At 42.5% G+C, this 25,610-nt stretch overlaps 2 protein-coding genes across 3 annotated transcripts; both read right to left on the bottom strand.

Annotated features, from left to right (window-relative positions):
- Nucleotides 1-2,566: 2,566 nt before the first annotated feature.
- On the bottom strand, nucleotides 2,567-18,181 carry LOC119549214. Its single transcript, XM_037857072.1, has 4 exons — nucleotides 18,044-18,181; nucleotides 7,179-7,432; nucleotides 4,959-6,740; nucleotides 2,567-4,359 (listed from the first exon to the last, which is right to left on the bottom strand). Exons 2-4 carry the CDS (start codon nucleotides 7,428-7,430, stop codon nucleotides 3,799-3,801), a joined length of 2,595 nt encoding a protein of 864 aa, XP_037713000.1. The 5' UTR covers nucleotides 7,431-7,432; nucleotides 18,044-18,181; the 3' UTR covers nucleotides 2,567-3,798.
- Nucleotides 9,257-18,153, bottom strand: LOC119549215 (phosphatidylinositol 4-phosphate 5-kinase type-1 alpha). Of its 2 annotated transcripts, none has more exons than XM_037857074.1 (2): nucleotides 18,044-18,153; nucleotides 9,257-12,193 (listed from the first exon to the last, which is right to left on the bottom strand). In XM_037857074.1, exon 2 carries the CDS (start codon nucleotides 12,168-12,170, stop codon nucleotides 9,795-9,797), a length of 2,376 nt encoding a protein of 791 aa, XP_037713002.1. In that variant the 5' UTR covers nucleotides 12,171-12,193; nucleotides 18,044-18,153; the 3' UTR covers nucleotides 9,257-9,794. The 2 variants fall into 2 exon arrangements, with proteins under 2 accessions (XP_037713002.1, XP_037713001.1); XM_037857073.1 differs by lacking the exon at nucleotides 18,044-18,153 and adding an exon at nucleotides 13,730-14,310.
- Nucleotides 18,182-25,610: the final 7,429 nt, after the last annotated feature.

Below are 25,610 nucleotides of genomic sequence, written 5' to 3'. Positions count from 1 at the left end.
CACTTGCCAGCTTTCCCGTCCTTTTCCACACGTGTTTTTCCGTCTCCCCATTCACTTTTCCCCCGGCTATGCATTTTTCATGGCATTTGTCTGAAGCATTTTCATTCCTGCCTGGCTGCTGCTGCTGCTTGGGCACTTTAAAGTCGCTGGCAAAAAGGAAAACGCAGAGGAAAAGAGGGAAAAGCGAACACATTTCAAAAACATAAACGCACAAAATGTGTCAACCGCAATATGCTCGCTGTGTAAACAGGGCCGAGGCGGCCACATGCGGAAATCACTAAAGGCACTTCCTGCACCAGCAACAAATGCTATAAAAATCATGAAAGCAGCGCTTGTGCCCCGCCACAATCACCCATATCCACCCTGTGTGTACTTCTATCCACACCCCACTAAACGCTACTCACCTACAAAATACACACATAGATAAGCCGGGTACGATAAACAAGCGTTAGACTGGAACTGGAGCCGAGGTCAATGGGTCGTTCCCGACGGTCTGTCGATGTCAACTTCTAGGGATGATCACGTGATGTCTGTGACGGAGAACTAAAAAGTCCTACTTAAGTTTTGGCTAACTTTTTTCGAAATCTTGTACTATATTCCAAATAGTCTATGTGACTATATCTTACTTTATTATCTATAACCATCTAAAAATTCTTTAAAACGCATTGATAATAATTATTTTTATTATTTTTAATTCACTGAGCTTTTTCATTTTATATATATTTCTTAGTTCTAGGATTAGTTTCGCTAAAATAAAATAAACTTTCCGAGTGACTGTAAAAGTTCACTACCATTTAAGTATCCGCTCAAAAAGTTTTTGTTCTTGGCCATTTCTTCATATAGGTCCTGTGTGCACCTCTGCATGATATCCTTTTTCTTTCACAAATGTCAGTCATACTCTTGTATGAGGTGCCTCCTCCAAATGCCGCAACACTTTGGATCAGAACCGGGCATTCCGCAAGCAAACACGACATAAACACACACACACACTTGTGAAGCCAGGATTCAGGACTCCCCTGGCCTATACATATACTTATACTTTCAATGGGAACTCGCACACATACTCGCACTTCCATAGCATAGCATCTTCTCTCATTCCGGGCTCAGCCATGCAAAATATGCCAGCATTATAAAACTTCAATCTACTCTAAAGAACTTGTTTATGCCTGATTCGGATATCGACAGCCAGGAGCTCTGAAATGCGGGAATGGTGGGAAAGGAGGGCAGGATACAAAAGGACTGGACGCAGGATATAGAGTTAGCACGCTTTTGACATCTGAGCCTGGCCAAGGCATTTCGCATAGCATACATTTCAGCTGGCCGTGTAGAATAGTAAGGGGTCCTATATTTTAAACAGGAATGCGAAAAGAAATATGAATTGATTCTGTTGAACAGCTTGCAGAGCAGATTTTGTAGGTCACTATGTAAATAAAATATATATATTTTACCTGTTCCAAAACTAAATTGTAAAATAAATTTATAAATATTTTTCTAAAAAACAATTGCTTAGGCTATAAAAAGTCTCTAATCTCTAAAGATCAACTACAAATTTTAAATATGTATATAAATTATAATGATAATTGCAATATAAACAGTATTTGTGTTTAAAACCCATTTCTAAAGCTACTTTAAAGTCTCTAATCTCTAAAGAGTCTCTAGAAATTTCAAGTAGTTATACCCAAATTTAAACACCTTTGAATAATTAGATGTTTGTATAAGGATTATAACCGTTTGACTGGTGAATTTGGGCTATAAATTTAATGATATATTTATGGAGAATATCTAACATATATGGACATTCGAAATTGCTCACAAGCGGCTTAATTCATAACTAGCAACCGTTTAATTCGGTTTGGTTGGAAACATTATTAGATCCCAGATTTAAATCGAAAGCTGAAAGCCTTCCACCGACCAGCCCACACGGAACCCACTCTCCGAATAACAAACTCTAAGCTCTGATTTTCCATGCTCGATAAAATGTGCAAATGTCTGTTTCTGTGGGTATCTGTGGATTTGCACGCCAAAATGGTGATCAGTGCAGTGTTTACTTTTATATATTTTCATTTCGACCGAGACTGTGTGCGAATGGCCAAAGAGAACCCTTGCCGACAGGCGGAACGAAAAGGGAAATGTGCGAGTTGAGGAACATCCTGCCAGGGATAACAGCAAAAGTATGTCTAACCAAAGTAAGCTTGTTCTACTGCTGCAAAACACATTTAATGCCGTGCACAAAGGGAAACTATGGTCCAAGCCACTGAGGGAAAAACACAACATCTTTGAGTACAACACAGGGTGGCAGAATATAGTATACGGGTAATACCTTGTTATTATGGTATAATATGAGCGTTTTGGGGCATTTCTTTGTACTAACATTTGTGCACAGAATGACATTTTTCCTTTGTGTTTAAATAATACCATACCAGCTTAATGATCGGTCATTCCTTCATTAAAAGAGCTAAAGGTCTGCATTAGGTCAAATATTTCAACGAAATGTGGTTTGAATCACAACACAATTTCTGTGGCTAATTATAGGTAATCAATTTAATTAAAATCACTCTGTGAATTGTAATTCTCTACCATAAAATTAAGTTTATTTTTAGCTTTCCATTGACAAACAATAGGTATACAATTTTCAACATTTGATTTCCCCTCCATTATTTAATAACAAAAAAATACCTTTTATTAAAAAGACAATTCTTGGTTTAAACATCAAAGGTGTATTTTTGCGACATAATTGCCATGTAGGCATTGCGTAACTTAATAATCTTACAATAAACTTAATCGTAGCTCCAAACATTTGTGGAAAGCGTAAATACATTCATACATATATAATACAATGTTATGCAATACAATTGCTTTAAGTACAAAGCAAACAAATTGTTTGCATTTCTTTTCTCGTTTTATTTGGCACAAAGGACTTCTCTCCTACAGCTAAGGAATTTTACGAGTTTTTGGTTTTTAAGTTGCCAGCCGTATGGGGTTAGGTTAAGGATTTTTCGGAAAAAATATTTACAATGAGAATGCAAAATGTCAAAGTTGCATTTGCATTGAATGAAACACAAAATGAATCAGGCTGCCGAGGGAAGAAAGCACTTTAAGAGCATTTTTGTTATAAGCACACAAGAATACCAAAAGTTGCCTCGGCAACGCAAAAAAAAACTAGCAAATAGCCAGAGAAAAATTGTATTTCTATTTATTTGGCATCTCGCTCCGCCTCTCCGTTTGTTTTGTTTGCCTGAGTGGAAATATAAAAATTACTTCGTTTACATCCAGCAGCAAGGATATAGTATAGTAAGGTTGAAACGAGAGGGAGAGCGAGTCCAAACGGGTCACGCAACATTCTAGACAAAGTAATAACACTTGACGCACGTCTGAGTTTCCGGCTTGTGTCCGTCCGGAAAACGTGTGTACACAGAGAGAAAAGTTTACTGAAATAGGTCAAAAGCTCAATAGTTCTTAATACTAAAATGTTACAAAGAATCATGGATTTTTCAGCTTGATTATAACATAGATATACTATATATAGCTTTATCAAAAGAAAGAAAGGTTTGTACTACTTAACATTCTTTGTAGCTTGTTGAAATATTTATGTTCATGCTATAAAGAAAACTGTTCTATTATTTCTGATAGATAATAAACATTATTTGGGGTAGTGATAAACATTTTAATATCCTATCAATATTTGGTGTACAGGCTTTTATAGCACATATGAAACGGCTATAACTTGGTTATATATTTCTTTCTGTGCAGCACTGGTGGGGATTCGGAGCACCCCCATCCATCTGCAGGTGCTGAAAACTAGACGAAACTCTCCTGACGTGTTAAATTGAATTTGACCAGCGACGACGACGACGTCTTGGCCTTGGTTTTGCCGCTGGAGCTGGAGATGCCACTGGAATCGGTCTGAGTTTGGGTTTGGGTTTGTGCCTCGGGCGTTTGGTGACCACTGGAGAAGGATCCGCTTGGCGTTGGAGTGGCCTGCAGCAGCTGCTGCTCCTGCCGATGGACGCCGAGCAGTTGCCGCGCCAAGTGGGATATATCCCCGCCGTAACTGCTGTCCAGGTGCTGCTGCGGACTGGAGGGCTTGAGGGCCAGGGATTGGCGCAGCAGATCCGGCAGATGCCACTGCTCCAGGAGCTCCGCACCGAGGGTCGGCGAATCGCTGGCCAGCCGCGTCAGGGTGTGCAGGATGGTCTTGATGGTGCGGCGCTGGGCATCGCTCTCCGCACGTGAGCCGTAGGTCTTGTAGAATTCCGTTTGGTACACGGACGTGATGAAATTTATGATGACGCCGTTGGCCAAGTGGCTGTGGCACTTCTTGTTCAGCGACATGTTGTGCAGCATCCCAACGATCTGCTCCTGTGCGGATGATATAAAACAGAGGGGGAAATGTTGATGAGCAAAAAATAAGCAACCCGAAAGTGGTCTGGGTAAATGTATATGTATATTGGTATATATATGGTATGTATGTATATTGGGGAATGAAAAATCGTGGCCAAGATTGCGAAAAAATTGCTTTGCAAATGCACAAATAAATTTTACGAGCCAGCGCCCGAAGAAGCTTTCAATAAAATTGCCCAACAAAAATTGAAGAAAATCGAACCGGGCGGAACCCATCCAAGGTCAGGTTAGTCTCTGAAGTTCAAGCCCAGCAAAAAATATAGCTGTGATGTGCAAAAGCAAATTTGGAATATTAGAACTTCCAGCTGTTTGTTTCTAACTGGTAAACTGAATTATTAAGATGTAACAATTATTTTTAGATGATTTTAAAAATATTAATACATATAAGATGAGCTACGTAAAACCGGAGTGATATCAGAGCAATAAACAATTTAATAACAAGTATATTAATATTTACTTGAGGAACTACTGCGAACATATAAAATATAACCCACATATTACATTTCCATTTAGGTGTACCACATTTATCTTTTATTTTCTAGAACCCAGATACTTACGTAGAGGAAAACACTGGTGCCGCAGCTCTGGTGTTCCAGGGTGTCGATCAGTCGGAAGATGGCCTCGTTGGACATGATGGAGTAGTGGGAAGTGGCCTCCATCCGGCTCAAGTTGTTGAGGGCGGCGGCGCAGAGGAGCAGGGTTTGCGTACAGCACTCCGGCTGCAGGAGGGCGGCCAGTCCGGCGACCAGGCTCTCCGAGCAGTCCCGCAAGCCCGGAACCCGGTGCTCCGGTCCATGCCAGGCGGCGGTGATCTGGGCCAGCAGCGAGACGGCCTCCCTCCGCTCGATGGCTCCCCTCTCCCCGGCGGACTCCACCTGCAGGATGTCCCTTACGATCTCGATGCCACCACAGCTGCCCAGCTGATTGATGGCCTGGGGAGCACAGCACAAGGTGGCCAGAGCACGGAGGGCCAAGGCCCTCACGGAACTCTGCTTGTGATCCAGCACCACCACCAGTAGGGTTCGAACTGCCTCGTTCTGGATGAAGGCATCGGACAAGGAGGCGAATCCGTCATAGTCGATGTTCATCAGGGTGGCCACCATATTGATGTTGGCCCGCAACAACAGATCGCACTGACTCTGCTCGATGCTGATCACCAAAACGCGAACCAGACGCTCGAAGATCAGTCGCAGGGTGATCAGGGTGTGCCTCTTTAGCAGCTGCACATCATCCAGCAGGGACTCCAGATTGATGTAGTGCTGTCGCTCCAACGAGTACCTGGTATCCTTGCTAACCGTTCGGATTTGCTCCAAATGCTGCTCATAGCGCCGCCGTTCGATCCTGGCATCGTTGAAGAATATTCCCCTGCGCTCCAGCGTGGCCGTGAAGTCGTCCAGGTAGGAGAGCAACTGGGTGGCTCCGGCGAGGGCTTCCGGCAGAGAACTGGCCTGCAGTCCGCTGAGAACCCGCTCACTCCGCTCAAAGTGCCCCTGGAGCGATAGTGCTTGCTGCTGCAATTGTCTGACCAATTTGCAAACTGCACTGGTGGTAATCGTGTAGTTCTTGTATGCCTCCTGGGCAATGGACTTGTGCTGCAGGGTGCACATCACCTCCGGTTCGCAGGCCCAGCGCTGCTCTGTCATCCAATGGGCCACGGGTTGCGGTTGCTTCTTACCCTTCTTGGCTATCTTGGAGTCACTTTTCGGTGTACTGGTGCTGGCTGTGAATCGCAGGGATCTAACTCTCAGGGGGGAAGGTTGCATCTGGTGGGTTTCATCCTGCTCGGTGGTGCCAAAGGTCACCGTTTCGTTGTTATACGGCGGTGGTGCCTCGCCCAAGTAAACAGTTTCATTATTGTACGGCGGCGGTGGTGGCACTACCGCAACCACTTCCTCCTCGCTAGCCGAAGCCTCTTCCGGTTCCGGTTTGGCCTTGCGCATCACTCGCCTGCGGCGTCTTATGGCCGGACGTGGTGGGGAATCCTCCTCCTCAGCCCCCGCCGCCTCGTCATCCAGCTTCATGCTGTCCAGCTGCTCGAACAGGCGACTCCGACTGGCCTCCAGCTCTGCGTCCACTGCATCCTCACTCTCCCCGTTCTTCGCTTTGGGCGTAATCTGGCCGCTGGTGAAGGAAATTCGCCGCGTAACACTGATCAGCGGTGAGTAAAACGAGGAGTTGCCCACCCGGCGCACCACCGTAGGGGGCGTGGCAACCGATTGCACGGAAGTGGGCGTGGCCGTGGGCGTTTGCTGCCTATCCGATTGCGGCGACTGCGGGGAAGCCTGCTGGAGCTGATGTTGCAACTGATGCGATTCCTCATTGTCGGAGAAGCCCGAATCCTGCAAATATTCGAGGGAAAATCAAAAACATTAGCATACTACATTGGCATTATATTAACATTAATTAGTAATTGAACGCCTTTCTGATTTAAATCAACACTTCTACTCATAAAACAAGCAATTTCCCTATAAAATCAATAAGATAATTTAATTTAATTTGAGATATGTCTATGCCTTTGAATATAATCCTTAGTAAGCATGGTTTTATAACCCCACATTGAATGCATAAACTCTATTAAATTTTAATTATCTTCAATCTCAAGCTATCTCAATCTCTTGCATTTAACTCATGACTGTGCTAACTTTATGTAGTAATGTGGGCTTCTCTTGCATCATAGTTATCGCATGATGTTGAAAGTTATAAGATGTCTTTCTTAACCCTATTGTGTTGCAAAATTATAATGCCTCTACTGGGTTCGGTAATGATGATATGCTCACCTGACTGCGCAGACTGCCGGGACTATCGTGCTTGTGCCAGGATAGCTTGGAGCTGTTCTGCTCGTCCTCCACCTCCTGGATGCAGGACAGATTGCCCAGTGGGCCGAGGGAGGAGGGCTGTCGGGCTGGGACACTCCCATTCCCACTTCCACTTCCACTCCCACTGTTGAAGCTCGAATAGAAACCGCCGCTGGTCAGGGAGGACTGGTCCGATCCCCACCAGACCTTGCTGTAGCTGCGCTGGAAGGACATGCCTGAAATGGAGGAGCAATCAGTGGTGTCCATCATTTAAATAAATTGGACTCATTCGTTTAACAGGCTTAAATTCATTAAATTTAATGCAATTGCCGCTTGGCTGGACTGGATTCATTGCCAATACCCGGATCCGGACATTCCCCCCCCTGGGGGCCCGGGTTATTCAGGGGTCATTCGCCCTGTTTGTAGGGCGGAAAGTGGGCGGGGCTGTGGAACTGCCACTGCACACACATGCCTGAACATTGGCTTAATATCCGTTACGAAAAAATTAAATTTCCGCCCAGCGATACAAATCATTATTTTAATCAATGAAATGTATTCCCTGCCCCGCACCCCTGACCTTGCTGACCAGTATTCAGTATTCCAATATTCAGTTTTCCAGTTTAAACTTTTGCCTTTGGGCAATTTAAGGAGCCCCCGAAGTTTTCGGTGCCATCAAAATGACATTTGGCATATGGCCCAGTATACATTACTGGGCAATAATTTCTAAATAATTGATGTGAATGCCCCAAATTGTGGGCATTTATGCAGATTTTACAGACCAAATCTGTTGAGTTACAGGCATAAAGAGGGGGCGGAACCACCTGGTCCATGGATGTTACTGGAAATGCAAATGATTTTCGGGGGGGTTTAGGAGTCCAGAAAATGAACAAAACATTTGGTGTGCGGCATCGGGGCTCTATTATGCAAATGGAATAAACTAATTATGCTGCAAAACAATTTTCGTGTGACATCGCAAACCGAACTCGTGTTTTATTTTGTTTAATTTTGCGTGGTTTTTGCACTTTGCAGCTTACATATTTATTAAACTTTGTTGTTTTCGCCATAATTACATAATATACCATTCGGAAAGGGGGGAGTGCCAGTGCACTTGTTGGTGGCAACTATTTGTGTTATGCATGAGTGGTAAAGTTTATTTTTCAGTTATGCATGCCCAGTGAACTCTGACCTCTCCCTCCCCCGTTTTTTAACCCACAAATGGCGTTTGGTCAACTGGCATAGCAACTCTCTCCCCTGTCGAGCAAATATTGACAAAGTGCTTGTTTCAAGTAAACAAAAAGAAACAAACAAATGACGAAACATTTTTTACGCCTGTACATTCGCACATATTAACACTCACACCTCGCGGCACACATATTTATTGAATTCATTAAGCAATTAATTAAAATTATATTCAATTAGTACAAAAAGCACGCGTACAATAACCAACAAATATTTGCGGCCATTTACAGTTTAATATGATATTTTTAATGTTTCTAACGCCATTCGAAATATTTTAATATGAAGTTGGCGTATCGAATATGGGATTTTCTCAGCCAAAAATTACTGGCTATGATCTTTGTAAGTTTTTATAATTTTTTTTAAAACTAAGGGTCAAGGCGATTTTAACCAATTAACTCTTATCATAAGTACCCCGTTTAAATTACATGAAGAGTACCTGTGAAGCCCACTGAAAAGCCCCATTCGACACACATTATAGCCCCATCGAAATCCGGAATTACAGGGTATACAAATAAAAACCACTGTCCCTTGGACATGGGCTAATTAATGGAGAGCTCTGCCATTCGCCATCCCCATTTAAAAACTCGAACCCAGGGCTGAGTCCTGGGCAAAATCCTTTCGGCTGGACAATAAATATTGCACAATTGACGCTGGCTGGCTGAAAGAGGCTTAACAATGCAGCAAGGCGATAAAAATTAACGGCACTTAATAGCAACATTGGAAATCATTAAGTGATTTATGGTCAGCCGCAGGCAGAGCCCCAATAAGTGTCAGCGCACCCCAAGGACACTCGTCCTTCTGGCGAAAAATAACAACCAATGTATAGGTAAGTATTTATTATCGTTCCTCTATTTACATGAGCATCTAAGAATACGTAAACGCACTTTATAATACAGCAACATACACATATAGACAAAAACTGAGTTTCCACATGGTCTTTTCCCTAACTATTCTTTCCATTTCGATTGAGTAGTTTGTTTCTTGTGCACAATAATTTCAAAAATTAAAACAAACTTCCGTTAAGGCGACACACACAAATTACAACCAAAAGCGAAGCAAAATAATAATTATACATTTTAATAGGCACGGGGAATCCCCTAGCAGCGTGTATGTGTGTGTGAGGGCCGTGTCTGGTTGGCAGTCAATTAGCAAGGGCGCCACATAAATTTTAATATCGAATACGTATTCGCTTTTCGGTTTTGTGTATAATCAAGATAAACGAGCTCGTTTGCAGTATTTCTCTTTTTTTCTTTTTGGCGGGGGAGCGCCCGCTTTCACCTTGCAGACACACATACACACAGGGCTAGTTACATCCATCCACCTGATAACTTTATACCCCGCCGAAGCCCGCTCAGAAAATCAACGCGGCAAATCGTTGAGCACGAGCGTGGACGTGTAGCTGGGCGCCTGGATGTGGGCCGTCTTTGTGGTCGTCAACATGGTGGTGGTCGTTATGGAGGCCTTGCCGTTGACATCCGAGTGCACCAGATCTGTTCCATCTGCCGTCGGTGGGTCGAGGCCCACGGTCGAGACCTGGACACTCGTCATGGTCAGCCGGTGCGTGCGGTGCTGGTGCTGCGGTGACCTTAAGCCCAGGTCCGTGCCCGTGGACTCGTCGTCGCTGAAGTCGCTGGTCAGAACGCTACCCGTCCGCCCGGAGCCGTCGTATGAGTACTGCGTGTGATAGGCACTGCTGGGCTCCCCGCTGCCGCCCGTTGTGCTGCTCCCTCCCCTGGTGGCCATCTCCTGCTCGCCCTGGTTGTTGTTTGTCTGGCTGCTGTTCCTCTGCTGCAGCGTGTTGGTGGAGGCGGCGGTTATGTCCTCCTCGGAGATGTCATCAAAGGCCGGCGGTGGTGTCGACATCCCCGACATAGTCAGCACCGGCTGACGGCCACCTGTTGGGGTACTCAGCGGTTGCAGACGCGAGACGGGCGAACGCAGCTGGGTGGTCGAGGTCTTGCGCTTGGAGGGGGAATGTTTCAGTGGAAATGTGGGCGTCTTCTTGAACACCTGTTTGCCCATGGCGTCCTGGAAACGCTTGGCATAGAAGGATGGCCGGCACACGGACACCGTGTCCCCGTTGTACAGGATGCTCTTGAATGTGTGCTCCAGCTTCTTCTCCAAACGATACGATTGCAAAATGTCAATTATGCCAATGTACAGGATCAATCTTTCGTCGTTTTCGGACCGAGCCGGTATGCCGCCAGCGGGCACGTCCTCGTCCTCCTCCAGCGGCACATCCATATCAGCGGTAATGGACTCCAGAGCCGTGGAGTGGGCGACCAAACGCTGGCGGTTCATACTGCGTGTCCGGTTGAGGGCGGCTCCAGCAGAAGTTCCCGGTATGGACGCGTAAGAGGCCACCGCATGGAGCTGATTCTGATCAGCCTCTGGGGCATCATCATCGGGATTTAGGGAAGAAGGACCCTGGGCGGCACTCTCCTTGCGCTGCAGCTTGGCTCGTGCATTCAGGATCCGCTCCTCGCGCTTTTCCTTGGCGGCCAGGTCCAGGTTATGGATGCCCACCAGCAGCGAGTAGTCCATGATCTGAAAGCTCTCCAGCACCATGCAATCCCGCCTGATGGTACTCATCAGTGCATTGTACTTGTCCGTCTCCAGGAAAATGCCGTTCGGATGGTGCTCGGCAAAGTCGAGGTCCTTGAACGTGGGAGACGCCTTCTGTCGCTCCGCCTTGGAGGCCTTGCGGCGGAAGGACGAGCCCTTCAGGTCGTACTTGCAGTGCATCTTGATATCCGACGGCAGCAGGTTGTTCATGGCTACCAGCCGCACATTCTTTGAGTTGTAGTGGAAACAATACAGGCCGAAGAACTTGGGCAGCAGCGTTCGGGGATTCTGCGAGAGGTTCATGTAGTAGCCGGGTAGCAGTTTCTGCAGGAACTCGCACTCCTTTTTCTGCACCGTCTTGATTATGAACTCGTCGTCAGTTGTCAGGTAAAATATGGAGCCGGAGGCTCCCGGATTCGAGAGCTCCCGCAACGGTGAGGCACACATGGACATCAGGAAGTCGTCTGGCGCGATTCCGAACAGATCCCGGAAGTAGCGAAAGGCTATGGGTGCGTAGACCTTAAAGCGGAAGTCGCTGTAGTGATGGGCAGGCGTTATGGAGGAGCCATCTGGCGGAAATGAAATGGTTTCCATTTCCCAGAAGTCGTTCATCAGCAGATCCCTCTTGGGCTTGCTGGCCAAGCTGCCGACCGTGTGCTGAATGCCTAACTGGATAGAGCCCATGATCTGCTTGGACTGGATCTTCTTGTAGGTAACCTCGCCGCCCTCCGCCACTCTGCGGTGGCCGAGCTTCTTCTCGTGCTTGCCGCCGGTGGTGGAGGGATTCCGGGAGACACTGGCGTCCAGTGTGGAGCTGGCACTTCTCAGTTTCGAGGCCGGTGTTTGGGTGGCGGCTATGTTGTTAAGCTCCTGTTGCAGCAGGGATGTGCTCTCCTGGCCTCCGTGGGCCAGGGCAGCCTCCCTGAAGAGCTGGCGAGATGTTCCCGGCTGCAAGCTCATCGGTGGCGGGGTCCTGGGCGTATTGGGCGTCTCCTCCAAGTCGGCATTTCCCGCCTGAGCAGGGATGATCTTCACCGGAGTGAGCAGGCTCTTCTGCTCCAGCTGCAGCTGGTTCTCCTCGGGTTCCCTCTCATCCTCGGGCTGATCCTTCAACTTAATCTCCTTGCCAACCGGCTCCAGTTCGAGTTCCACGCGGGTGTCCATTTCCATATCCCTCTGGGGATTTCCGCTCTCTGCGGAGGAGAAAACGACTTATTGCAGTGCCGCTCAAACAGTACAAAAGGCATTTAATTGCAGCTCGAAAAATGATTGTGTTTGGGTGTGAGTTTGTGTTTGTGGGATGAGTAAGTGAGCTTGAGTGGGTGAGTAATCGATTAAGCCAGGGCCAACAATTGTCACGTTCGCACATATGTACATATTTCGCAGTTATATGCCATACGTATACTCTATGTGGCAACTTGAGAATCTCAACCACCTGTTGCTTATCTTTTGTTTACCCAAATGAAGAGCGGCTACAGCTCAAACAAACAGCAGCAACAACGAACAGAAAGTAATTAGCCCATGGTCACTGCAAAACTGCAAGTGCATATGGAAACACAGTGAAAATCGCAATTGCGTGAAATCGTATGCAATCACTTGGAATTCCAAAATGCATCGAAAAACAGGTAACTAGACAGACGAACCGTATTTTCGATTGTTTGCATATGGGAATGCTAAATAGCCGGCAGACGCGTTCAAATGAATAAATAAACGTATAACTGCACAGTGAAAAAACTGCTCTTCTGGTAAAATAATCTTAATATATCAGTTTTATCAGAAAGATAGCAATTTGAAGCTTATTATTATCGCAAATATTTACCATACGATAAAAACAACAAACATAGCATGACAAAAAGATAGTTCAACATATCATAGACGTGTTAATGGTCACTAAAGTTTAGTCGTTCTGATATATAATTGATCAATTTATCACCGAATCAAAGCCTTAAAAACCCCTTTAAGTTACTTATGGACATATCAAATTTTAATCTTTTCTATATGGTATTTTTTCAGTTTTTATTTTTAATATTGCCTTCAAAACATTTATCTTTTAAAAAACAACTACAAAATTTCTCTCTGTGCACGAACGGATGGCAAACGTTTGCTGAAAATACAAACAATTAGGCCGAAATCCACAAAATTATTATAGGAAAGTCATTATTTTGTGTGGTGTTGTTTTGAAAAATGGAAAATGAAACCAAAACATGGTCAGTGGGCGTGGCACGGGGGCGCATAAGTGGGCGGTGGGAGGCCATTCAGCTGGCTCGTGTGTGTTTATTTTGGTAGAATTTTAGATTGTCGCTCGGCGGATATGTCGTCGGCACCTCCTATATATCTTTTCCTCGTGTCTTTTTTGTTTAATATTTGTCGCACGCATGACAGGCCAAATAAAAAAAACCAAAAACCATAATTGTACGATAATAACGGAAAGTTTTGGACGAATTTAGTGAATGAATGTGAATAATATGTGGGCGTCCCTTGCAGATAAGAAGTATTTTAGTTATACTATCTATTTTAGTTATACTATCTATAAGATAAAAAAGCTAAGTTGGTTTATTGGTGGAAAATCCAACAAAATGTTCGCTACACTTATGGTTAATATTTTGGCACTTAACCCTGACTGTAGTTGTTGCTGTTGTTGCCTTGAAACCGTTTTTTCTTTGGAATATTATGAGCTTGCAATTAAAGCGTTTTGCTTCTTTTATTCGTAATTTAATTATCGTACTTACACAGAAATGCTCGAGGGAATAGTTGCGAAAGGTCAAAACAAGCAACAGATATCCAGCAAAAGTAGAGATAATTATGTGCCCTCGACTGTTCTCTCTGCCTCTCTGTCGCACTCTTTATGTATTCGTTGATCGAGGCGCGTTTATCTCTCGCGCTCTCTCTCTTCCTCCGCAGCAATCGTTGTTGTTTCCGCCGTTCTTCCTCCTTTTGCTTCCCCTTTTTTCCAGCTCTTTCGATTTCCAGTTTCCGCTTGATAAATTGCTTTCATAATTTACAACAATCTCAACGAATTTGAATTCTCCCTGCACACCTGGTTATTTACGTGTGTGTGTGAGTGTGTGTGTTTGTGACTGAGGATGACGTCGTCGTGCGGCAGTCGACCGAATTCCACTTATCAGCGCCGCACTTTCGCATTTTCCAACTCGCAGTGGCGATCGCCGCCCGGAAAAGCCAACCCGATTTTTCCGCCTCGATTTAAGCACTCCGCGAACGTGAAAATTCTTTTTAAATTCTTCGGGACGGGAAAAAACGTTGATGAGTCGTTTGCGCAGCTGAAAACCTATCGTGTATCGATTTCACTAGGCTATAAGGGCCTATCGTTCATCGGAAAGTGTGACCGCCGTCGGTAGCTCTAAATAATACCACCCGGCACAAAAAATATACTTAACTTAATTTTTGTAAATATATTTTATTTGAAGTCTTCGCGCACTGTTAACCGCTGTTAATTTATGCCGAAAATAATTAGTACACTCTTTTGTCATATAGGTTATATGGATAGCGTTGATTTCAAATGAAGTCAGCATAAATAAGGTGCTAGTAATAGTGCCTTGAATAATTTATATATTGGTCTTTGCAGCGATTAACGTAGAAAATATCATTTTTGCTGTAATTTATTTTTTTCAAATGTTTACATAATCTTAACATTTCCGTTACAAGAGTAGCGATCTTGAGTCTCGGCTAAGACACACCCAAGTTTCCCACCAGGTGAGAGTCTTTGCTGATCTGTGACCGAATTCAGTATTGTAAAGGATCAAAAGTACACTGGTCAACAAATTAGTGAAATAATCTTATTATTAATAAGAATCTTGCGGATTAGTAGTCATAGGAAGTTATGAAAAAGCTAAATTACAGTGCCAGCTTTACTAATTAAAATGTTTTATTACTGTCTGAATTATGATTATCTTTTGTTTTAAACACAACTGAGTTTTGTCTTTTATTAACCATCTTGCTTTCCATTATATTTAACAAAGACTAATATCTGGACTTTTAGACGAAATATTAATTTAATTTCTGTTCACAGGAATAGAAACCGCCTGACTAGCGAAAATTTAATTAGAACACCTACAAAGGCGACCCACCTGCCTGCCGGCGGCGTAATTCTAATTGGATTAGTAAGCGAAGCCAGCCAAGAAGGAATTCCAGGACCCAGACCCACCGCCCTTGACCCTCGGACTTTTCGTTGCCCGTCTGCCTCATTACCACCACCCCGCCCCCCGGACACCGTTTAAATTGATTGAAAAACCGCCCCTTAATCGATATTTATGGCCAGCCATGAGTAATTCCAATAGACGGCGCTCATTAGTAGGCAAAGGCAAAATAATGTAAAAATATTTAGCTTACAATCCGGTTTCCACGAGGAGAAATAACCAAGATGAGTGCGCCTCATTACGAATGCCCCAGAGCAACAACAATGCCAACCGCAAATTGCACTTAATTGGGTGTGTTGAATAGTGTAAAAATGGTTGAAAATTTAATTCCACCAAGGGATCGCATCTAAGAAAATTAATTTCTGGAGTTCGTTGTGCTTTTGCCGGCCAATTAGGCACAAAAGGCATTCCAATTTCATATGCAAATGGCTAATAGAGTTGTCAGCAGAACACGTTTCGGCCAAATAGAATTTTTTAAGTCGCTGACAATCTGCTAATTAATTGGGGAATATAAAAAGAGCAGCAGCGCATAATTTATGCATTTCAAACTCACAAACAGGGAAAGAAAACAACGGAACTCTTTGCCATATCGCTTTAAAGATATGATAATGGTTCGTTATCTGAAAACATTTCATAACAAATAAATCAAAGTAAAAATAAAAGAGAGAGGCAGAGAGGAATTGAATAATATATTTAAGTTCTGGTCAGCTTAAAAAGTCTCAGTAATGGAAATTGCATCGTAAAATTCAAGTGGAAACGGCGAACGAAAACAGAAATTACACTGAAAATGTTAATCATCATAATTAAGTTAATAGGCGGGGTGGTTGAGTGTTAACTGAACTTGGCTCAATGGGGTCAGCCGAACAAATTGAACACGAGGCCGGTGGGGGAAAGTTGGAAAAGCGCCAGGTAAATTTCCCCCATTCGTAACCCCGCTTAATTAACCGAAAGTTAAGTCCCAACCAGATCAAAATCGATTGAAAAGGCCAAGCCAAAACGGCCATTGATTAATCCGCCATCGGCCATAATTATTTTAATAGTTTTGACATTTAAGCGACAAATTAAAATGGAATAAATGCAAAATAAGCGTAATAAATTTTAATTGCTTACCACACCCCCCACCCCACTATCTTTCTCACCCATTGGCAGCTGTTGCATTGATTATAATGAAATTATTATTTATTTATTTCCCATCTTTTTGTTATTGCATAATTAATTGTTGTCGTTCGAGTGGCAAACAATTAAATAATAAATCACTTTTAAACAATCATTTAATTATGTAAAAAATGGAATGAACGAGTTGAATTGATTTTGCATTAAAAGCGAGCAATTATTCAAGTCTCGCTAACCATAAACTGTTCAATATAATCAGCAATTGTTTCAAATGTCAACCTGACATATGAGAAATAAAAAAAATTGGGATTGGATTACGATTTCAATGGAACTGCTCCATTTGCGGCATTCTCTGACATTTCACTGTTCTTCGACGGAAAATCAATAAACTAAGCCAAATTAAACTTTAATCCCATTCAATTAGGCAATCATCATTGCTTTGGCATTTCCCATCTAACGGTAGTCACATATCAGAGTTGATATTATCTGTATGTTGCTGCTGTCGTCGACACCAATTGTCATTGATATCGATCTCTTTGCGGCAACAGGTGAGTGACTCCGGTCCCGACTGGTTTTCAAGGGGGGTCTCTGGGTATAATAACACCTTTCCTAGTGACCGGTGTAATGGCCCGTGTTTAGCACTCTAATGGAGCCAACCGAAACCGCAGAAACGCTCTTAAACTGGAACTAGATCAGTGCAATTATGCGGTCTTCCCTTGATTATTACAATTAGGCTTGGCTAAACTGAAATCGGGGAAAATCTGGGAAATGCAAGATTGTGGTGAGATTAAAATCGGGGAAGATATATTCTGAAATTCCAGCGTAAAGGCGAAAGCTTGTTTCTCCAGAATTTAACAATATATCACTGAGTTTTTCTTACAAATGAGTTGTTATCATGCTTTTTAGATTCATTCTAGTAATGTTGTAGTGTTCGAAATAGACTAGATAGAAATAAAGATCGAAGAAGCTAATAATGTTTGATCTTCCGTTGTAAACATACATTTATCCGTCTTAAAAATAAAGTGGAACACTGCTGAGAATGACGTCCATCGAATATCGGGTAAGTAAAAAAATAATGTGATTTAACATAATACTCATTCATAATTTATTTAATTTCCAATTATATTAAGATGATGAAGACTGTAATCTATAAAAAACAAACTATGTATGACTATTCCCACTGCAAACACACCCATATGCCTTATCCTAACCCAATTAATATTATCCAAAGGCGAGGCTTAGTCACCACCACCCCAAGCCCGTTTTATTCACCATCAACCTGATCAGTCACCTTTACCCACTGCCTCCCCCAATTATAAATATCTCTCGCAGTTATGTATCCATTCGGTATCCCCAAGCTCATAAGTGACTCATGGGGGGATCTACGTTATAAAGAACATTCAGAGAAAACCCGCACCGAAAGCGAACAAAATAACAAGCTGCGACAACGGCAGAAAGAAATCATTTTGCGGTCTGACGACTCTGGGAGGCTCCTGAGTCATAAAACCGAGCTTAGCAAAGTCCTCGAAAGTAAGAAAAATAAAAACAATGGGTTGTGAGTTCAATAAATGGGCCTCCGCCCATTTATAAGTTGTGAGGGAATGTGTGTATTAAAGCGTGTGTAATTACATGGGGCGTATGCGGAATGTATTAAATATTTGTGTTTATTGATAAGCTTATTGGGTCAAAGGGGACAATAAACAGTTATCTGTTTTCATGGCATTCCATATGCGGTTTATGCTTTATGGCCTATTGTTTATGGTGGCCAAAACTTACCGTTCTCTTGTATAAACAATGCCGAGGTAATCCCAAGTTTGGCTTCTGCTTTTCTTGTTTTGCCCGCCACTGATGGATAGTAAAATTTATATTTCAAGCACGTGTCATTTGATTATTTTTGGTCACCACAAAACTTGACAGCGGTTGGGTGGTTGGGGGTGGGGCACCCACAAGACAGAGCGTAAATAGTTTAACACTGCACAACGGTAAACACAAGGCGACACTTAACAAACACGTTGGCCCGAACGAACGATTCGAATACGATGAGTGTGAATACGAATACGAATATTGAATTGCGAACAGAAATAACTCGCGACGATCGCAGCGGTTGCGTCTGCGTTCTTCGAGTGCTGGGAATCGAATGAGAGCTATAGACTTCTGATTCCGAGGGTGGGAGACCGAGCGAGCCAGAGAGTCGGAGTCAAGTTACCTGGGTGAGTAAGCCAGCCAGTGCTGACAGCTTGGCTGTTTTATGGATGTTTAGATGGGAACCTACTGAGATCATCATAAGATATTCGTAAGCATTTATATATTTTGGCCGCAAATGTGAAAATATATTTGAAGATTTCCAGTCCTATACAGTCCTATACCTATAGTCCTATACTTTTATGTTTCTTCGTCATAACGAAAATCTACATCTATTTAATGGATGTGTAGATGGGAACCTACTGAGATCTTCATAAAATATGCTTGAGGATTTATAAGTTTTTGCCGCAAATACCAAAATATATTTAAAATATTTCTCATTTCTAGTCCAATACAGTCCTATACTTTTCTGTTTATTCGTCATAATGAAAACCTACAGGTAATGTAGATATATTGTTTCTTTGTCCTAATCAAAATTTACAGATATTGAAGATTTAATAGTACAATGGTATTATATTATATCTTTTAAAATTGTGTTAAAAGGGTATTAATGATACACTAAAAGATCATGTTAATAAGTTAATACCACCTTATTTATCTGTTTCTTTCTTTAATATTTGAAAATTTCTTAAAATATTTATAGCTATTTTAAAGAAAAATCTGGCTTCTTTTTGTTAGCTACTTTTGAATGCTTTCTCCCACTCTCTTCTCTGTTCTCTGGTCTCTTTCTCTCTCTCCCTCTCACCATCTCTGTTTATTTTATCATAATGCACACACGCTTCGCATAATGGAGAGCATTGTTTAGTTCGTTGTTGTAGTAGTTGGTGGTGGTTTATGCTTTTGTTGCTATTTCTTATCAATTCTCGCTCCCTCTCTCGTTTAAGCCAGCTGTTCAGTAGCTCAAAGGTGCGATCTCTCCCCCTCTCTTTCATTTTCTACGCATGCGCAGCTGCCTGAGATTTAATTTTCTTTGATTGGGTTCCCTTGTTATTGTTGCTGTGATTTAATGCGAATTTTGGCGCAATTCTAGGGCACATATCTTTTCGTCTAGACTCTAGACCATTTTAACCCTTTGGTATTTCCGTTTCGAAATTTGTTTGACAACTTGCGCAAGTTTGAACACTTCTGGCTGGCTGATAAGATTACCTGAACTATTTAAGGGCCACTAAATAAAGCCCATTCATGATCGCCCAAGGCCCATAAAACGGAACTATGTATGGCACAAATTCGCCTTTGTAACAATGAAATTATGAGCAATCGACAGCAATTAAGCAATTGAACAATTGGTGCAAACATTATTAAAGCCTTAAGAGATCGATCGCCCACTGGCAAGTTGGTGAAAACAATTAAGAGGAACCCACGATGTGTTTGCTGTTGCCAATTTGAAGCAATTTCCAAATTGCGAAAGTAGATAAAACAGTTGCGATGAGCTTGGTGTGGGGGAGTGGAAAGCCAAGTAAGCAAATTAAAACGAAAACATGTGATGAAGCCAGTCCACTGAACAAATAATAATCAATTTCTAAAATAAATGTTTCCATAAGTTTCTTTTAGATTGGAATTAAAATGTATTGAAAAACCATGCGGAATCATATCATGGAAAATATATTTTAATTTACCAACTGCTAAAAAATCCAATACTGAATATCCATTAAATATCCGTTTCAATGCTCTTATGCAACACAAAAAACGGACTAGGTATTTGATGGGTTATAAAAGCTTCCACCAACTTTAAAACTAACAATGAATTGGCTTTCTATTGACATTTATTCTATTTGTTTGTTGACAGCTAAGCTTAACTTTTTTGTTGATATGAAATGGCGTGACATTGACCCCCAAACTTCTCAGTGTGGAGCTTCACAAATAGAGACAGTTTTTTGGGGGGGGGTAAAGGGAGGTCAGAGTGCACACGAAAGGAATTTCCCCCCATTCGTTGTCAATGTAATTTGTCAGTTCAAAGACCCCGTGCGACACGAGGACTCCGACTCAGTACTTTGTATACCATGTAACCGGGATGCACAAGGACCCGGGTCCTACGTGCAAGATGTTTACATGGCGGGCCTGCCCTGACAAATGTGCCAAGTGTGCGGACGTGGGCCCAGACCCTAGAATCCTAGAATACTAGAGCCCAGAACGCAGATCCGGAGTCGAGTGCAGCTAAAAAATGTAATCAATGTATTTTTGTCACGTTAACGAAATGCACGAGCCTCACAGCTCAACTCAGTTCAGCCGGCACAGCTGCCATAAAAAGGCACTGGAAAAAACTGTAACCCAATATCACGGATTACTCGAAAGGTATCAAAAAAATCTTTTTTGAATCATTGATAATTAAATATATAGTATTTGTCATTCAATTGCCATTCATGTCAATTTTTCAAATATTTATAAATTTAGGAAACTTTTTTTTAAGTTTTGTGAATTTATAAGGATTATTTTAACCTAACACCATAAATAAGACATAAGATAATAGTAATAAAACCTAAGAATAATATTTATAAGAAAAGTATATCTTCATAATCATGTGGATAAAGACTAAAAGTCTTGGAATTTTCAACCCCCAACATTTTCCTCAGTGTGGTTTCAATTCCTTCGTCACCGCTCCACAAACATAAATTGTTTCTGTCCTTCCGTCTGTTTGTCGAGCTGCCTGAATTTGCACGGCATGACAGCAACAACAACTGTAAGTACAAGTATGACTGCAACTACAACTACAAATACAGCAATAACAAGAACAAGACCAGGAACTACGACTGTGGATGACGGAGAAGAATGAGTCCAAATCCCAGGCAGCGGCACAAAGGATTGTCAGGGAGAAATGTCACTTCGTTTGGCAGCAATTATCCCCAGAGCTGAATGAGCATTGACTGAGCCAGCGAATGAGCCTCCGTCTGCGAAGGATTCTGGTTGAGATTTGGATTCTGCGACTTCGGCTGAGACTGAGACTGAGCCCCGAGTCCTAGGCGGCAGCTGCAAGGCTTTGGCGCGAGCTAGTCTGCAATTGGCCTACAGTGAGCACTGGCTAAGGGTTGCAGAGCCTGTGATTTACCTGAAAGTGCGACAGATACAGGCTTATCGGTTGAGAATGCAAAAAACCTTTGTATGTTTTTAAAATGGGAAGATACATAGAATGGGATCAAAATAAGGATAATTAAACTTCCATTACCCCAACTTATGCGCAGATCCACGGAGTAGGATATAGGGAATAGATCCCACCCCCACTTGGGTTAAAAGGTTCTACTCAACACATTTTTATATAATCCCCCGACAACCGCATTCTGGAACCTTTACTGCGCTAACATAAATACAATTTGTTTTATAATCTTAAAGAGTAAATATTATATTAAAAGTCTAACCAATGAACCTATATTTATAACGGAATATTGACTTTTCGTAGAAAAAATAGTAAAACTTTTTTCAAATAAAATGTATTTACTGTCCCTTGTAGGATAATTTTACCATATCGAGTAGGTACTGCTATCATAACAAAGTACCAGCGACCGTTGCTCAATCGCATATAGTACCAGTACTCCCCTCGATCCCCTCTCTTTTCGCTGGCAGTGATGTGTGCCTTATGCCACGACTTCCTCCCCGAAAAGCAGAGCCCTGAGCGAAGAAAACTTAAGTGCATTTGTGCCACTGTGAGTCGCGTCGTCTGCCAGCTGTCTGCACCCCTGCACCCTCTCGTTCTCTCACATTTCTACCCCCATGTGTAATTAAGTCGAGCATTATTCGATATGCTGCATTGGTGAAATTTATGGGCAAATGCATTTGCTGGCTATTTATAGACCGAACTAATGGCAGAACGCTGCTGCAAGACCCGAGTTCATAACCTTACCTATGGGTAACTTTGTTTGCCCACAGCCGAATTTAATCAAACTGGCACAGCGGATAGATTACGATACTGTTTAGTGGGCCAGTGTCGAAAGAACCCTGGATTTGTTTTGACAAATGGGGTTGCTATAGGTTTTTTGGTGAGTGCTATCGATGAGTAATGGCCAAAACCCACTTGATAGGCATTTAACTATCAGTCTTATCTTAGCAGTACTCAAGTCCCCAAACTCGTAAAACTAGCAGATAACGTGGTCAAAGAGCTGCATGCCGAATTCTAAAGCTCTGTGGGTGCAAGTATGATAGTAGTACCATTGTAACTCATCGATGGCTTTAGTGATAGGCCCCAAAATTTCAGAAGTCAAACTAGAGATTAAAAGAATTACACATACCAAAATTGAATGTTGTAGGAAACAAGTTCTAGTAATAAATAGCCTTTTTGCACACTCCATTAGATTTTAATTCCTAAATTCAAAGCTTTGGTGGTCAAAGAGTGATAGTAAAGAGACCGCATATCTAGATTCGAAACAGAGAGTCAGCTTAGCTTGAGCAGACTTTCAACGGCATATTTGCAGCATGAGTTCAAAGAGATAACTCTGAAAGGGCAATAAGTACCACTCTCCGATGCCGTGAGTCATCAGCGATGTTTTCGTGTGTCAGCGAGACAGAGAGACGGAGATCGCTAAATGATTAACTTCTGTATCTGACAGTCGCAGATTCACTGTTTCACCTTTGGAAGTGCCGACTTTGCGGAAATGGCAAATAGGAGGAATAAGGAAAATATTCAATAGCTCGGATCGAAGCGGAAACCCGACGCCTCCGCAGGCGCCTCAAGTTGCACTTCGCGCTGGCTCAGCTTTTTAGACTTTCGCAGGGCTGCTTTCCTTATCGCGCCGTCTGTGTCATCAGAAAGCAATATAAAGAGCATGCCGCAGCAGTAAAGAAAATAATTTAACGACACCCAGCGAAATCGCGACACTGCCAATGGAAGATAGAAGATAGCAACAAGTCGCTGGGAGCCCGCTTGTTTACCTTGAGTCAGATGTTCGTGGCTGCGGAACCGCCCGCAGAGGCAGAAACCCTAGACTTACAGCTGCACTTCTTATCAGCTGCACAGTGCATTGACATTGTTGCACTTGCCGCTTTGTTACTTTGGCGTGGTTGTTTTGAGAGCGTGGCCAAAAGCTTTTCAAAGACTTCGCTGCAAATAAACAAGAGTGAAAAGCCAGCGCCAAGTCAATCTCGACAGATGCATTAGCTAATTCCTTTACTTAGTGAGGAAAAAGTGGATAGGGAAATAGTACGGAAAGGTCTGTAAATTTAAATATTTAATTAAGTTAATGTAGAGTACTTAAAAATATACTAACAAGGTGTATCAATATTATAGTCGTACTATATAAGGATTTTTTCCTGGTTTTTGTAATATGAAATTTGGCTGAATCTTTTAGTTTGACAGTAAGAATTGGATGGGGAAATAATGAAGAATAGCTCTGTACACTTTAATTTTTAATTTAGTTTAAATAGAACAAATAAACGAAAATATCAAAGTGTATCAATTATTTAGTTGACATTATATAGATTTTTTTATAAATGTTTTTTATAGGTTAGTTCAACTTATTTAGATCTTTAAAGATAAATGTTCTTTTAAGATATGAAATAAGATAGCGTTATCGTTTGTAAGTCACACATTGGAAATATGTGCAACAATGGAAGTCATAATTTATCACAGCCAATTTGCAAATAGTTAAGGATCTTCAGTGTTTGTTTTTAACTCTATGTTTTTGTTGAAAATCCGTGTTAATAGAGCTTTTGTCCCACATGGCACCTTTCCCAGACTGGACCGTGCCATGTTTATGTGCTTTATTCCAATCCCTTGGCAAACGTTGGGATTACCATGGATGTCCTTGCTCTCGAGTGGGGTGCTTATTAAGTCATAGCCAATGCTGAGGGCAAAGTTCAAAGGCACTTGGCGCCCACATAAGTATGCAACGCGTTTGTGTTTGTCTTAAGCGGTTGATGCATCCTGGCAGCCTGTTGTTGTTGTTGGAGCCGCTGCGGCTGCCTTTGTGTGTGCACTCTCATAATTTACTATTTTAGTAGCTTACACGCACACACAGGAGACACCGGAGAGGGGGCTTTGTTGACTTTTGTTTTAACGCCTCGCACTCACACTCACACGCTCAGGACTCGAAGGACTCGCACTCATGGACATGCTTCACTTGACGCACATTGTTGTTTAAACCGACGCTGGGGGGAAATCACACAATTTATAAGTGTGGGCCAACAGAGCGGAGCTGGCCTATCTGGAAAAAAACAACAATGCGGCGATGGCGATGGCGCCTGCTTTATATTAACAGGCCAAAAGAAAGAAAGAGCGCGAAAAGTGGCAGGATATGGGCGGTGGCGGGCGCGAGTCCTGCTGAACAGGATAAAACTGTTGACAATGCCGCAAAACAAGCGAAAAAACATTGCATAAACTTGGGCGCACGCATCCCGAATGAGTAAGTGAGATAGCATTATGCTGAAAGAGATGTTGTGGGTGCGATGGCGAAAGGATAAAGCGGCGGGGCCAGGGGTGGCCGGAGTGGGCGGCAGCGAGCACTTAACAAATTCTTTATACTTTCCAGTATTCAAATATGTAATTAACATTTTTAAACGGGCAAAAATGTATAAAATTAAAATAAAGTTTGAAGGACTTTTGCGGTTCAACGAATGCTTATAATTCTCAAGTGCTTATTTGTACAGTTGAAATTTTGCAATCAACATGATCCATGAAACAGAAAATAAGAGTTATCAAGATAATTTACTATAAAAATAAATTTAAAAATTAAATAAGGCAATATTTTTTTAATTTTTTCACTTAAGATTTTGATCAAAAATTTTTTATCTTCTCAAAATTCAAGTGCGTTTTACATTGAAATAACCCTATAATAAAGTTTTGAAATCCTATCAAGTTAATTTCTTATATGACTTTTTAGTAATGCTATTTGAACTCACAAAAGTTTTTAAGTGTATAATTGGATTTATGCTGTGGCGTATAGTATACTGCGATGGCAGCTCGCGAGTTGGCGCTTTAAGAAGGCCGCCGAAAGCAAAACTCTTTTCACTTTGCCATTATGTGGCTCTTCCTAGAGGAGGGGGGTTTTTTGGGGGAGTGCTGAGTGGGTCAAAACCAAGGGGGCTCTGCAATAACATATGTTTTTGGAGGCAGCGAGGATTACGTAACAACTCGCTGCATTTGAACAATGCTATCCCCCCCTCCCCCCATTGTTGTTTGGTCCACCAGCGAAAAGAAAAGAGACAGCATGGAGGTCAAGGGGAGAGGGGGGTGATAAAGGCTTGAGGGGGCGGGGCTGCATGAGCTTGTGTGCGTGGC

The sequence above is a fragment of the Drosophila subpulchrella genome, chromosome 2R (assembly GCF_014743375.2).
Source record: "Drosophila subpulchrella strain 33 F10 #4 breed RU33 chromosome 2R, RU_Dsub_v1.1 Primary Assembly, whole genome shotgun sequence".
Lineage (NCBI taxonomy): Eukaryota > Metazoa > Arthropoda > Insecta > Diptera > Drosophilidae > Drosophila > Drosophila subpulchrella.
Note: the sequence above shows the minus strand (reverse complement) of the source record. Positions and strands in the feature narration are given on the sequence as shown.

Bases quoted from the DNA above. Each gene is read 5' to 3' on its own strand.
- LOC119549215 (XM_037857074.1), bottom strand. From the start codon at position 12,170: ATGGAAATGGACACCCGCGTGGAACTCGAACTGGAGCCGGTTGGCAAG.
- LOC119549214 (XM_037857072.1), bottom strand. From the start codon at position 7,430: ATGTCCTTCCAGCGCAGCTACAGCAAGGTCTGGTGGGGATCGGACCAG. The intron at 6,741-7,178 runs GTGAGCATATCA...GAATATTTGCAG, and splicing joins CCGGCAGTCTGCGCAGTCAG to GATTCGGGCTTCTCCGACAA. The intron at 4,360-4,958 runs GTAAGTATCTGG...TCATCCGCACAG, and splicing joins GCACCAGTGTTTTCCTCTAC to GAGCAGATCGTTGGGATGCT.